This window comes from Argentina silus (assembly GCF_951799395.1).
Source record: "Argentina silus genome assembly, chromosome: 8".
Lineage (NCBI taxonomy): Eukaryota > Metazoa > Chordata > Actinopteri > Argentiniformes > Argentinidae > Argentina > Argentina silus.
The window spans coordinates 20,383,699-20,399,153 of NC_139662.1; the positions used below are offsets into that span (position 1 = coordinate 20,383,699).

The following is a 15,455-nucleotide window of genomic DNA, read 5'->3' on the forward strand; positions in this document are numbered from 1 at the left end:
GTGTCCCTCTGTATCTGTGAGCAACTGTCACCATGCCCATGGCTGTTCCTGTCTCCCTGGAAACTGTCCTCTGCAGATCACGTCTCCATCACCATGTCTCTGAGCACAGAATAGTGTGTGTGTGTGTGTGTGTGTGTGTGTGTGTGTGTGAGAGAGAGGGCCTTTGTGTATGTGTGGATTTGCATGTGTTGTATGGGTGAGCACACACAAGCACAATTGGCAGCAATAGCACCCCCTGTAAAGATGCTGTTCAAGCAGACAGACGGACACATCATTATAGTACATCCACCAGGTGGCGCAGTTCTCTACGTTGGGTAAGAGTTGTATCTTTGTATTCTGTTGATTGTTTGGTACTGTATTTTTATTTTTGAGCCATCTCCGTGGCCTGTCAGAAAGCAGAAATAGAAAAGTCAAACAACACAGATAGCAACACTACACAGAAATAGAAGCCAAAGGGGTCAGCAGATGTCTTTGGTCTTGGGTTCATTACTTTCGATGACACCAGTTAGCACCAGTTTTTCCCCTCATGAGGCTTTTTTGAGACTTGCGTGATTTCAGAGAGAGATAAAGGAAATGATTAAACTGTCATCAGTCCTGGGCTAAGGTCAGATGACCAACAAAGAGGAAAAAAACATCACAACCTATTAGGAAATGCATAACATCAGCCCTGTGTCACACAGAAGCCACACAAATAAGAGCTGTCTTGTATTTTTCACTTTATATTTGCGTGTACTCTCCCTACCTGAGTCATGTCAGGTTGTCTTGACCAACAATTGCACAAGTGGTACAATTCCTTTGAACCATTTATTTTAATCAAATAGTTTGGCCATGGTAACACTTGTCTTTCCCCGAATTTGGTAGATTGTTTTTCCCAATGAGCTTGCCAATGGCTGTAGAGCACATAGTGACATTGGCCAATTGTAGAATCCCCCAATGGTGCATCTGGGTTGCACCATACTGCTACTGCAACAGCAAACATTGCACCCAGCTACAAAGTCTTGCGCATGCACGGGATCCCCCACAGAGCAGTAACGTACAGAGAGAGACAGGAGCATATAGTGTGGTGGTTTACATCAGAGACTAGTCTTTCGGGGCGCTTAGTGGCGTAGCACACTAATGCACACACCACGTAATCGCAAGGTTCCTGGTTCGATTCTGACCCTCGACATATCTTGCATGTCATCTCTCCTCTCTCACCCATCCTTCCTGTGAATCTCAACTGTCTCTCTCAATAAAGCAGAAATGCCCTAAAAACAAAAAAATAAGAGACTAGTCTTTCACGCTACTTCCATGGCCCACTGACCCTGAATCACCAACTTCTCTGCCTCCTTCTTCTAGCATTGTGACTGCCAATGGCCCCTGGTCCGAGCATAGATTACTTTTTCTTATGATGACTGATGGATAGATGACTCACTTACTTAAACAAATGTACTTGTTATAAGTCGCTTTGGATAAAGGCGTCTGCTAAATGCCATGAATGTAATTGTAAAGCATATAGTGTGATGGTTTACATCAGAGACAAGTCTTTCACGCTACTTCCATGGCCCACAGACCCTGAAACACCAACTTCTCTAGGCCTGCTGGCTGTTGTTTACATTGTGTAAGGCCTCTCAAATTAGCCGGTTAGCTCTTTAATGTGGTGTCGCAATTAACATGTTATGTGTAAAGATTAACGGTGTGTGAAACAGTACGGGCACAGACCGTTAAGGTACAGTTACAGACACAGCTTTAATGCGATCAGTGATTACATTTTCTTGACCTGTCAGTGGCAACAAAGGAATGAATACAAACTCCTTATCCCTGAACGATAGACGAGTTTAACTTAATTTTATTAAAATAACATGGAATAAACATTATCACCGAGTTTACAATAAAATGTTTAACCTCCTGAAAGAGACATGGCAGACAAATGCAAATTAGATTTCAAATCATTTTAAATATTAAAGAATGCCTGATATCCAGCTTGTGATGATGAACCAGAGTAAAGGCTGATTAAAATGAGTGCGCAACTACTGATCAGGACACTCAAAGCCATGAACCCATCCTCTGGACCGTGGAAACATAACCATCACTTTTGTTAAAATGTGCAAATTAAAATGATTTTTCCTCAATCCCTCATGCTTACTGTCTGACAGGCTATATTTTTCCAGAATGATAAAAAAAAAAATAAAAAAGGAAAAAAAAAAAGAAACAATAAAAGCAATTGTATGAAGACAACTCATTTCATATCTCTATTCCGATCCTATTAAGACGATGTACAATCAAATACTCCTGTTTGACAAATGGATTGCCTCAAGCTGCTTGTTTTTGATAGTCATAGGAGGTGAAGTCGTGTCTTGGTCCTGGCTTCAGTTCCTCTCCAGGCAGGTAAGCTCTTCATTCCAAAACAAGGACGGACAGATGAACAGACGGACCGACGGACAGAAAGGTGCGCTTCCCATCTCATCTCAGCCATTTCTCTCAGGCATTCCTCTCAACATCTCTGCTCCTGTGTCCCCTGGTCGGTCGGTTGCTCTTTCACATATTTACACAGTTCACAAACTCAATTGCTACTTTGTACATTGCACCCATATTACCAATGGGGAAGATTAGGCCACTGTGTCTGAAGAAGAAGGACATTGGTGGTTGGGATTTTCCTACACTGGCAACCAAAGGCACATCCAGCCCAAAGGAGGCTCTTTGCTCTGCCCCCCACATCAGAATGTTCTCCACTGGCATTGAATCGCATGTTGACCCCATCCACAGTCACCACTTAGAGGACTCGTCCTCTCTCTCTCCTCACCGAAGATATTTGGTGTGCGTGTGTATGTGTGCGTGTGTGTGTGTGCGCGTGTGTTATTGTGGAACAGGAGCAGAGTGGCAGGTTGTCTGTCTGTATGGAGCCTTAGCAGGGAGAGGGGGGAGGAGGGGGGGGCAGTGCTAGAACACAGGCAGTCTGGTAGAGGTCAGAGTGAAGGTGTTGATGTCCTCAGTGTGAGAGGCTCTGTGCAGTGAGGGTTCCGAGGTACTGCGGTTGATCTTAGGAAGCGAATGCTGGAGCAACTCGATAGACGACAGGATCTAGAGAAACAGCAGAGAGAGAACGAGAGAGGAACAAATCATGGAAGTGAACACTCATCTGGTACATCTGTAGGTAAACAATTAACAAGACAGCTGCTGTGGCCTGGGGGGGTCCAGTGGTCTAGCACCATGGCCTACAGTGAAACACATACGCCCATGTCGACATGGGTTCGAATCTGGCCCATGCCATGCTGACATACCCTTTCCTGTCTTTCTCTACCCAATAAAAACTGAAAAGAAATACGAGAGCGGGGAAAAAAATACAAAAAAAAAAATAACCTTAAAAAAAACAACAACAACGACAAAAAACTAACAAGACAGCTGTTGAAGCAGTGGTGTACCTGGGGGAACAGCGGCCTTTCGTCCTTCAGCTTCTTGATGCAGTCGGCCACCAGCCTCTTCATGGCTTTGGGTGCGCTCTTGTAGAGCTTGCTGAGGTCTGGTGACAGGTAGCAGCGGCCTACCATGAAGATGATCTGGGAGGGGGGGGGGGGGGACAGAGACATACACATATACATTTGGGCGAGATTGAGCGAGTGGTGCAGCCTGTTCTCTAGTCTAAGTAAGTTAGTTTAATCTTGTTTAAAGTCAGTGTGCTGTTGGTAGCTTGTGTATTTTGCTGTGGCTATCCTGCCTTAAGCTCAGGAACCTTGTTTCTACTGGAAGCCAGCTGTTTGAAGCATTGTGACTACCTATGGCCTCTGGTCTGAGTATTGATTACTTTATCTTATGATGACTGATGGATAGATGATTCACTTGCTTAAACAAATGTATTTGTTGTCAGTCGCTTTGGATAAAGGCGTCTGCTAAATGCCATAAATGTAAATGTAAATGAGACAGGAAGTGAGAGTGCGTTGGTCTGTGGAGGTCCCAGTGAGTCCAGGCCTAGTGATGATCTTATGATCATGTGTGATTTGAGACAGTTCCGTGTGTGCCTGCCAGCCAGAACATCTGATCATGGCGTCATTATCACATACAAGCAATCAGTCATATTGGTGGTTCTGGGGACAGGAGAATCTGAGGAGAATGGAGGTCAATCTTAATGACAGCTTTAAAGTAGTCATTGTGACCGCTACTTCTAGAAAAGTAGTCACTGACTATGGCACCCTGAGACAATGGTTAAATGGAGAGGATACAGGGCAACCAGTGCAATGCCAAAACAACAAACAAACAAGGGGACTGGAGGACTGTCCCTGCCAGGCCTGAAGCGTGACGTGGACACACACGCGCCTAAAATTAGGCCAGTGGCTCCAGGGTGATGCAGTCCCACCGTGGGCCTTGGGCCAGGCCCACAATCCTCTCAAACACTGACCCAGAGCCCCTCTAACCCTCTGGTCAAGTTACTCACACACACACTGGAACTGAGGCAGGGAGAGACCCACGTGTCTGAAACTGGGTCACCCTCCTAGCTGTATTTGATTTGCCATAATCCAACAAGGCCTGACAGGTCGAGGGCCTGTATATCTGGGCCAAACGACCTAAAGCAGTGGTGATGCAGAGAAATGGCATTGTTTCTGAGGTGGCTTGTGACTGCATGGCATGGTTTACCTGGTCTCTGTTGGCTATCTGTGAGTACGGAAGCTCCCCTGTCATCAGCTCGTAGAGAACAATACCATAGGAGTACACGTCTGACTGGAAACTGTACGGGTTGTTATCCTGCATCCGGATGACTTCAGGAGCCTGAGGAGAGTGACAAAATAATACGTGTGTTTCTATTATGTTATTTTTCCAAATCTTGGGGCCATGACCTCTAAATTAGAAGTGGGACTAAATGGCCATCTCTAGGACCCAATGGCCATCTCTCACTGTGAATATTATTCACCAACAGTTGAAGTTCCACAGATAAAGAAGTTCACTTACTCTCATGCCTCAGCCCCAACCAACACTGTTACTGTATACACACACACACACACACACGGCTCTTACTACTAACCATCCACAGTATGGACCCAGAGGGCTGCTCCACCTGGTGAGACCCGCTCCACCTGGCTTTGACCGTGGCCAGACCAAAGTCCCCGATCTTCACCGTCAGGCCCTCATGCAGGAAGATATCTGCACTAGTGTCAAGGAAGCAGAGCTTCTGTACGGCAGAGACACACGACTGATGAAACAAACCCAAACCTGGATCCATACAGCACATCGGTTTCATTCACATTCTCACACACACACACACACACACACCTCTTGTCGGTATTGTCCTACAACACTGTACGGTTGAAGAAAAGGATACTGTTTGATTTCATGTCACGGTGGATGATGTTCTTCGCGTGCAAGTAGCTGGTGGAGAAATGCAATTTCGTGATTAACACTGGAGATTGTATTGTATTACTGATTGTTGATTGCTGTCGACTGTGGTTGAGCGAGGAGCAAAATCCCAAAGCATTTCACTATGTCAATACGGCTGTATGCGATGTACGTGATAAATACAATTTGATTCGATTTCAAATCATTGATTTGATTTGATCAACAGCCATGCTAGTGGAAAGTAGCCTAGCAACCCTCTAAGGCTAGAGGCCGTCTAAAGTTGTGGTGAGGACTCACTCCATGCCCTGGGCGGTCTGCCTGGCGATGTCAATGAGCTGAAACATCTTGAAGTTGGTCTCCTGGACGTGGAGGTGCTTGTAGAGGCTGTTGCCGTCACACCACTGAGTTACGATGGCCAGATTGTCCTTCGTCATGTAGCCCATGAACAACAGGATGTTGACATGTCTTGTTTTCCTGCAGCCAGAAAGAGGAAGAGGAAATCACCGCAACAAAGATCAGATAACAACTCTGCACAAAGACGAAGCACCAATAACTCCTGCATGTCTTGCTCGTTGCAGTTTTTCTGCTCCGTCAAGATGAACAGCCTGGAGGAGGAAACTGAGCACTGCAGCCATCTCTCGTCTCTTACCTCAGGACCGCCACCTCATTACGGAAGGCCTGGAACTGCTCCGGTGTGGGGTCGATCACCTTCAGGATCTTCACGGCTACGTCGCCTGCAGGAGCCAAACAAGCTAGGTTAAAGAGCTACGCTAAAGAGCTAGGTTAAAGAGCTATGCTACAGAGCTAGGTTAAAGAGCTATGCTAAAGAGCTAGGTTAAAGAGCTAGGTTAAAGAGCTAGGTTAGAGAGCTATGCTAAAGAGCTAGGTTAAAGAGCTAGGTTAAAGAGCTATGCTAAAGAGCTAGGTTAAAGAGCTAGGTTAAAGAGATTTGCTAAAGAGCTAGGTTAAAGAGCTATGCTAAAGAGCTAGGTTAAAGAGCTATGCTAAAGAGCTAGGTTAAAGAGCTATGCTAAAGAGCTATGCTAAAGAGCTAGGTTAAAGAGCTATGCTAAAGAGCTAGGTTAAAGAGCTAGGTTAAAGAGCTATGCTAAAGAGCTATGCTGCCCTGTGGCTCCAAGCCACAGCCTTGTGTATACCACAGCTCTACAAGCCTTCACATAGAGAAAGCATGTGCTGTTACGCTGCTCTGTGGCTCCAAGCCACAACCTCATATATACAGTACCAGTCAAAAGTTTGGACACAAACTTGCCAAGAGTGTGCAAAGCTGTCATCAAAGCAAAAGGTGGCTACTTTGAAGAATCTAAAATATAAAACATATTCTGGTTGGTTTAACACTTTTTTGTTTACTACATAACTCCATATGTGTTCCTCCATAGTTTTGATGTCTTCAATATTAATCTACAATGTAGAAAATAATAAAAAAATAAAATAAAGAAAAACCATTGAATGAGAAGGTGTGTCCAAACTTTTGACTGGTACTGTATATGTATCACAATTCTCCAAGCCTTCAACACAGAGAAAGCATGCTCACCGTGCCATTTCCCTTTGTATACCGTTCCAAAGGAGCCAGAGCCGATGCACGAGTGCAGGACCACCTCACTGGCCTCTATCTCCCAGTAGTAGTTGGAGTCCCGTTTGTCCCTCGGCCGCTGCAGGTAAACAGTTACAATCATCCTAAATTCTTCAGAAATACAGCAGAAGCGACACGCAAACAAATACAGTACTCTTATCCGGGGCAAAGTATGTGTACACGACACACACACACACACCCACCCACACACACACCCACCCACCCACACCCACACACACACACCCACACCCACACACACCCACACACACACCCACACAATGACGTACGATTTTGTATTTCTCCTGAGTGTTGAAGGACGGAGCTCTCTCTCGTTGGGCAGGCGCTGGGGTTTTGGACTGGGACTGGGACCAGCCCGTAGGGCTCTGGCTGGGAGAACTCCCCCCTGGGGAGGAAAAATGGCCGAACGTCATTTAGCATGCAAAGTTCTGGGAAAAATGTCCTTGTGGTATTCAATGCATGTCTATGTTTGTTTAGCAGAAACTGAGCTACCAAGGCAGGGCAGGTTCAATGAGGAGTTCAAATGTGTATTTAGGAGTGTTAAATCAATCAATATACGTCAGGGTTTTCCCAGAATTATGAATCAACTTACCAGATTCATGACCACGCATTGCATCCTGAAAAAATTGAAAACAGGTGAAAAAGCACAGTCAGATTTGACAAATAACAAAACAGCTGTTAGTCATTCAACCTTTTGATTATCCACTTGGAATGAAGAAGAAAAAAAAAAAAAAACGTGAAAAGACGTGGATAGTCCACGTGCATGTTGCTTTTCACACAGCACTCGACCGCTCCGCCTCCTAACCTTTTCTGGGCTCTCTGATGTCGCCTCAACAAAAGAGTTGGAGAAGCGAACAATACCTACTCTCCTCTTCAGCCAGAACCTCCGGCACCAGGAGCTAGGAGAGGCATTCAGGCAGTCTAGCTACTCCCCACCACAGCACCACACAACAGGACATTCACCACAGGGAGGGAGAGGGAGACATAGTGAAGGAGAGGAAGGGAGGGGGGGGGGCAGAGTGCTACCCGGGTGTCCATTAAAAAGAAAAGGTGGAACAATTAGACACAGTGTCACAATTATAATTCTTATAAAAAAAAGTACTTTGACACACCCGGGTATTAAGACAAAGCAAAGTCTGAAATGAACAACTAAGTGCAGTATAGAACAGTTGAAAGGAATAGTCATAAGATAATTGAAGGTGTCATGCAAATTAAGCTGTACCCAATACAGGTTGGGTTACTTAATAGAGAGACAGAGACAGAGAGAGAGAGAGGGAAGGAGACAGAGAGAGGGGCAGAAGCACGCCAGTGGAGGATGGTTGGGATTCCTGGCGTGTAAGAGGGGCAGATCAGTCTCGGGCAGGTGGTTATTTTAAGAGAGGGCTGCCTGGACCACCAGGAGTATCCTGGGGGCCCGTGTGGTGTGTTGTTACCTCGATCATGCTACTGTCGACGGGCATGGTGGTGCTGACCATGTGGACGTTGGGAGTTGAGGTGGAGCGTTGCCTGTGGGACAGAGCGCCCCCTGTGGATGGGTAGGGAGCAGTGTAGTTGAAGGCGTGAGGAGTTGAGTAACGATGCAGAGAGCTGGAGGGAAAACAAGCAGGGCCACCATGAGGACATTTACATTTACGGCATTTAGCAGACGCCTTTATCCAAAGCGACTTACAACAAATACATTTGTTTAAGTGAGTGAATCAACTATCCATCAGTCATCATAAGAAAAAGTAATCTATGGTAGGACCAGGGGGTATTGGCAGTCACAATGCTAGATGGAAGAATTACTTTTTTTTTTTACAGGAGAGAAACTTGTACAGGGGGGTAGTGGGGATGAAGAGGTCTTTAGGAGGGACAGTTAAGATGTAGCCTGAAGAGATGGGTCTTCAATCTACAGCGGAAGATAGGCAGTGAAGTGAGGAATACAGTCACTGAACACAACTCACCAAAGCATAATCTAAAATCACTCGCCATCATCTAAAATGCCTTTGAACTAATTTAGTTGTCCTAACAGTAATTTCCTAAATAATTCTGACACACTAGACAATTCACCAACTTCTTTAAAAAATCTGTCACACGTGGGTGTGGTGGATGGCAGCTTGTGGGTTTCATTTCTGCCATTTTGTGTAATTTTTCCCAGGCACACCGCCCAATATGACACAGTTAGACGCCAGTTTCTGTTCTAGGCAGTGAGAGTTTGACACCTCACCTCACCATCTATCTAGAACTCAAGAAGTAACTTTCGTGAGAGTAAGTATGGTCGATTAAGTTCAGGAAGACGTTGAGATTATACAGAGTTCAACGGCGAGACCGTTTTCTCGTTCTTATTCCTTCCATGATGGAGAGTTCTATGTACAACAAAGTGCTTTGTTTACGTCTCCAAACATTACCCCTCCTCTCCTCTCCGGCTAGGCGGTGGTTGGGAAGTGTTTGCCAAGTATTGGCTAAGAAGTTACAGTACAAAGCTGACAAGTCAAATGTCGGTATAAATCTCAAAACAATCCGCATATTCAACTACCAGAGCAGAATAAAACACCCCAGAAACTTGAAGGGAGGCATTTGATTGTTGCTATTATGGGAGGTGGAAGTTGACAACAGTGAAGGCTGTGTCGATGCTGGTCTTGGTTGATTGCTGCAGAGTGGACAGTGATTGTGCTGTACAGTGAGTGTGGGACCCCATTTGAGTGAGGTTCATGAACAGGGCCATTACACCACACTTCTGTCCCTGTATTGTACTCCATGAGTATAAATCCCCTTTCTGGCAAAGCAGGACTTTGATTCAAAAGAGCATTGGAGATTGCTCTGCACGGAACAACTTAATACTGTGAGAGAGCTCATTTGGCAGCTATCAGAGTGCTTTTAAATTGTTATTAGTGCTTCTGAAACAACAGGCTCTTTTCACACCTCTGGTTACATCAGCTCCCTGGACTGGTTGAACCTACATAAAGCTAAAGACCTAAATCAAAAATAGGAATTAATTCAGTTTAAGGCCAATCTTAAGGTGCTTTACAACTTCCTGCTGCATCAGCTGAGGCCTAGTCAGGCATGACAACCAAACTAATCTTACACCGGTCTCTATTACCCCAGTAAAGCCGCCCCACATTACTTAAACAGCGGCCAGTGGGACCGGCATTACCCAGGGGTCAATGGTGAGGTCAGGCTAGGAGGAGGAAGTGGGGCCCTTACCTGGTGGGGAATCGGGACAGGGATTCTCTCATTCGCCGAGACGTCAAAGGGGGAAGAGATGGACCACCGCTTTCACCTGGTGTAGGGAACAACCTAGAAAGAGAGAGCAAGCGAGTCTGTGTGTTTGTATGGTGGGAAACAATGACCATCTTGCCATTCTGTGAAACAAAGGCACTTGAAGGATGCAAAAAGGCACATGTAAGATAAAAGCCCACACAAACATATCTCTTCAGTGTCACTGATATCCATCTACAGCTTGTCGTCAGGTCTGCATGCAAAAACGATGATCTTTGCTCAGTGCAAGTATGCAAAGCTTACGTGCATGAGCTAGGACTATGCTACTCAAGCAGACAAACCACACAGTATCAGGTGGCTTCCCTTCGCTTATCCTGACATGGTACGGCAATGCAGTTGATACATACTCATTCATCATGTTGAATCGCATTCACCTTAACTATTCCCATTCTTTGAATGTCCATTATACTGTTTATTTTTCTGTCATTTTCTGAATTTGAATTATCGAATAGAAACAAGAGTTGTGTGTCAGAAGTCGTTTGTGTAAGAAGTCATTAGATCCTTTGCTCAGCGCCGTAGGGGAGACTTACAGGAGCTGTCTGATGTTGCTCCAGTCTACACACATTGTGGGCACTTTGGTGCTGCAATGCTCATGGAATTTGTAGCCGCATGTTTGGCACCGGAAACCGTTCAAAAGAAACTTCTGGCAAATATCGCAGAAGGCCAACTTGAGAAATGTTTTCCGAACCTGGGGGTGAGAGAGGAGAGCAGAGTGTTTGTTTACTTTCCCGGCAGTGCTAATGGCACTCTGGTTGTTGTGACTGAGTGGTATGAAATCATTTCGGGCACTCACGAAATTGTGCGTTGTCAAGGGTACATGGTCTAAAACTTCCACCAGCAGTTCTTCCCCAATCAGTGAGGTAGGGTCAGTATTCCAATCCATACGTGACTTTTTGCTGTTTGGAATAAAAGACATTCGGTGAGGAAAAAAACACTTGTTTTCGATAGTCTGAGGACCTACTGTACAATAACATCCCTCTGATCCAAACGACCTCCTCTCCTCCCCTCATTGGCCAGAACTTACCTCCTCTGTCCAGGGTGCAGGCGGAAGACAGCACAGCATTCAGGCTGAAGGCCGCGCACCTTCAGGGCCTTGATCAGGCAGCTGTGCAACGTCATACCTGGCTTCACATTCACCTGGGGGGGGGGGACCATAAACAAACACACACAACTGTATTAATTCTCTCTCTCTCTCTCTCTCTCTCTCTCTCTCTCTCTCTCTCTCTCTCTCTCACAGCAGTTTTTAATTCATGTCACGTCTGGGATATTTGGATGCTGGGATGTTTAGGCAGACTGTGCTTGGATGGCAGCAGTAAACAGTCTCCTGGAGCCTGCTACATCTCTCTGTCTGTCTGTCTGTCTCTCCCTGTCTCTCTCTCTCTCCCTGTCTCTCTCTCTGTGTACTGACCACAGTGCGCTGCTGGTTGGGGAGGTAAACCCGGATGGTGCCACTCGTCTTGGAGTCTGGGATCTTGCTGTCGTCTGAGGAGCGGCGCTGGTACGGGAAGCCCTGGACCATGGTGGGCGAGAGGCAGGGGCCCTCAAACACAGAGTCCTTCATGCCAAAGCCGTTGCTAAGGGTCTTCCACGCTCCCTGGAGGTGCTCCATTAGCAAAAGCAAGTGCTCTCAATGGTCTGTGATGGGGGGGGGGGGGGGGGAGAAAGGGAGTTTTAGCACAAAGATTATTGGACAACTTTTGTTATTGGACTCTTCTGTTATCAATAACCCTGCATCTCCACACAGCCGAAACTTGGCAATTTACAAGCGACCCCAAAAAGTGTTTTATATTTTATGGTAAGGACAGTATTAAAATGCAACCCAAGTATTACATATACTGTAAACACGGCAAACTGTCTACCATCAGAATCCCAATGATCACTGCCATTCATTTGGCAATGCTTTGTGCTTATACACTTTGGGCTCAGTGGCCAAAAATCCTGACCTTTGTTTTCCTTATACGGCCCCATTGTTCTATAACCTACAATCTCAGGTCTAAACCTCAAATGAACTCTTGCTGCATATATATATATAATATAGACATAGCTTTCCAGAGCGAAAGTAACAGCTTGCAGTTTCCCCCAACCCACTCAGTGTGGAAGATGGACACACACTAATCCAGTCTGTCCAGGAGAACCTCAGGCCACACCAGAGTTCAACCCTGTTATTTAGAGTATGTGCTTCCAACAGATGTTTTCATCTGCAGACAGACACAGTTCAGGGGTCTCTTTGAGTATGAACTATGAAGATATGTGCACATCGGTACTCACATTTTGTTGAGAGCAAGACATGGTTGAGAAGGAGAATGTGTTAGGAGGGTGAAAAGGTTAAAGGGTTGCTTCAGGATAACAAAAAACAAATGGGAGTGATGAGGGCCAAGTCACCTCAAAGTAACTTCCAATCACGTCAGAGTGTTAATCTGAGGTGATTGTGGCCACAAATGTTGAACTCCCATCACTTTTTTTGTTAGCGGTGGCTAAAGTTAGCAGAAGTTAGTAGTGGCTATTTAAACAACTCTGAAGCACGGATTAAAGTTTCTCCTGGTCCATAGACGACTTTCTAGGTAAGGAATCACCTGGCTATGAGTTGAAAAACCGTGAACCAGTAATCTAAAAGTAATCTATGCCAGGACCAGGGGCTACTGGCAGTCACAATGTTAGAAGAACTTTTTGACCCAAATAGCAGCTACGACTGCAGAGATGATTGACTACAGTAGTAAACTTTAACCCCACAAGGTTCACATGTCACAACACACAAGCAAGCGCACACTGAATGCGATACCAGACATTGTGTAGCTGCGCCCGCCATGCCCCAAAAGTTGTGTTCAAAATAATCAGGTTGGCTGTGATCTAGCCAGGAAGTGGCAACACCAGCAACAATTCCAACGCAACAGCATTTTTCGCAGAACCCCTATAAGCAGGCTTTGGCACTCCTCATTCATTCTGCTCTTGCTTCACACAATACACAGACCTGACCTAATTTGACCAGCATGACAAAAGCGTATTGCAACAAAGTGTTGACAATACCATAGAGGGATATTCATTGCAAACACAAACAGAATCAAACATTATTCAAAAAATATCACTGCATTTGATTATGAACACACGTGAATCTGCATTAAAATGGCCAACTCTGCAAGTAGACTAACTGGTCATCAGGACACATGACATGTTTTGGGAAAGGACCTGCCTTGAAGACAAGTTTTGTCCCAGTTGCCTATTGAATGACTATAGCTTACTAAATTTGCAGCAAATGTAATTTTTGCGCAACGTTAAGCAGCGTTGACGCTCCTGAACATACCCGAGATGGGACGAAAGCAAACAATGCATTCAGATTTAATCATACAATCAGTTAATCAGTTATACAGAAACATTCGAATATCAAATTGATCAATTTAGCCCTAATGATTATGAACAAAGTGATTCCCCTGGTCACCATTAGTGCTTTTAGCCTACTTCATGTTTCTGTTCTATCATTAACAAAAACGTTTTAGCAGCCTCAAAAGGACCTGAAAAAAACGAAAATTTTAAGAATTGTGTTCAAAAGGAAGGTTCTGCATATGGCCTCCCTTGCAAGAATATTCGTGTGGGAGAAACGCGAATACGCTGCCGGTAGAATTGACCGCGTTCTAATAGGCCTATAATTTACTAAATTAACTCCACTTTTGTTATATTGTGATTGTACCATAAACAATTGCTTCTCAGTGTGAAATATGACAGTACGCTATGTCTCAGGCCCTTTTCCGTGCGATCCAAACTACTACATGAAGTGAACTTCACACACAGCTTTCTTATTTCACCGTTTCTCTTATAATCATTCAAATACTTGTCAACCTACTGCAACAGATCTGGCGGAACAGATACAATATCGACAATAAGTTTGTGCAGAATTGATGATAGCACACTGTCAGAGGAGCTACTTACCAAGACGAGTTAGAAAACTTCAGCTCCGCCATAACTTGAGGAAAAAGTGGCGTTGGTGACATCATCATATTTGCAAGAAAAAAGAACAGCGGGTTGTGATCAATCCAAAATGTGGCGCCCGGACAGTAACTATGTATCAACACCGACGTAACCATTCCTTTGTGTGCTGTAATGTCTAAAGTAGAGAGCAAAATACAGGTGTAAAATACACTCAATCAATAATCCCTCTTAAAAAGTTATTTCGGTTCGGATCCATGAAGAAACTAAACAAACCTAGGACACCACCTTCCCAAAGTCACATGTGAAGGACACTCTTCAGACTATCGGGTTAAATTGCTGATTACAAATTGAAGAGTTGATGTAAAGTTATGTTCGCATACCAATCAATATTTACGGCGATATGCAGAGAAGGTGAAAGGGTTTGAGTTCGTGTCGTGCGACTGTCCGACGCCAGTGATTGAAACAGGATCCTGCAGTTTTGCAACCATACTGACCATACACACTGCGCAATCACAAGGACACAACTTCGAGCACACCCACTTTCACTCAGATACTATGATACTGTATGTATAGCCTATGTCCATGCCATGACCGCAACAAAACTGAAAAGTTCATAAAAAGTCTTAAAAATAATAATAATATGATCAGATCACTTATGAGGCGGTTTGAGCGCTGATAGCATAAATGAAACAACATGCTATCTGCGGTGAGTCAGCCCAATCATTAACATTAAAGTACAGAAATTATGATATTAAAAATATATTTTAAAACAATATCTTAAATGTATTCCTCTATAGTGGTTGTAGAACGTCAACGCTTTATCATTTGCATTGGAATTAGGTCTTCACAAACAGATATTAATGATTCTGTATGCAAATATAATTTTTTAAAAGTGATTTTATTTTTCAACAGGCTACTCTATAGGATGCTGCATCATGCTTATGCCCAGAGTGCCAGAACGGGCAATCCATAGAAAAACATCACAAGCACACCATCATCTGGAGAAAAGGAGGCAGTGCTTTACTTCAGTGTATTGGTGCATCTTAGTTTAATACATCTTGTATGAAGAGTCAACTGTTAAATTAACCCAATGGATAACATAAGTCACTTATAGTAACTACTATATCACCACTTTACATCTGTCTTCTGAGGCTCAGGTTTTCTTTGAGAGCCATGCACATAAGATGTTCAGTGATTTTAAACTATTAAATGTACCCCTTGATTTGAAACAATATGACCTTATATTACCATATGACTGTTTAATAGCCTAATTGAAGATGAGCAAAACTGTCTTACTCTATCATAACCAAAACACAATGGACCTATTACTCCATAATTTATGTTTAGGTAAACTAAATGATAT

General features: G+C 44.3%; 1 protein-coding gene across 5 annotated transcripts; it reads right to left on the reverse strand.

The window, feature by feature from the left end:
- Nucleotides 1-1,803: 1,803 nt before the first annotated feature.
- On the reverse strand, nt 1,804-14,586 carry raf1a (Raf-1 proto-oncogene, serine/threonine kinase a). 5 transcript variants are annotated; one of them, XM_083674960.1, is made up of 18 exons: nt 14,473-14,586; nt 14,093-14,267; nt 11,580-11,806; nt 11,196-11,308; nt 10,965-11,067; nt 10,702-10,859; nt 10,097-10,189; nt 8,347-8,500; nt 7,506-7,530; nt 7,183-7,298; nt 6,857-6,974; nt 5,954-6,038; nt 5,602-5,778; nt 5,291-5,337; nt 4,994-5,112; nt 4,609-4,740; nt 3,402-3,536; nt 1,804-3,060 (listed from the first exon to the last, which is right to left on the reverse strand). In XM_083674960.1, exons 3-18 carry the CDS (start codon nt 11,778-11,780, stop codon nt 2,920-2,922), a joined length of 1,917 nt encoding a protein of 638 aa, XP_083531086.1. In that variant the 5' UTR covers nt 11,781-11,806; nt 14,093-14,267; nt 14,473-14,586; the 3' UTR covers nt 1,804-2,919. The 5 variants fall into 5 exon arrangements, with proteins under 5 accessions (XP_083531086.1, XP_083531088.1, XP_083531087.1 ...); XM_083674962.1 differs by having other exon boundaries at nt 14,093-14,126; nt 14,473-14,563; XM_083674961.1 differs by lacking the exon at nt 14,473-14,586 and adding an exon at nt 14,366-14,462.
- Nucleotides 14,587-15,455: the final 869 nt, after the last annotated feature.

What these genes read in the sequence shown, in the direction of transcription:
- raf1a (XM_083674963.1), bottom strand. Translation starts at nt 11,780, where the DNA reads ATGGAGCACCTCCAGGGAGCGTGGAAGACCCTTAGCAACGGCTTTGGC. An exon ending in AATGCGTGGTCATGAATCTG is followed by an intron (nt 7,299 to 7,505) that starts GTAAGTTGATTC and finishes TTTCCTCCCCAG; the next exon opens with GGGGGAGTTCTCCCAGCCAG. An exon ending in CTGGGTCCATACTGTGGATG is followed by an intron (nt 4,741 to 4,993) that starts GTTAGTAGTAAG and finishes CACTCTCCTCAG; the next exon opens with GCTCCTGAAGTCATCCGGAT.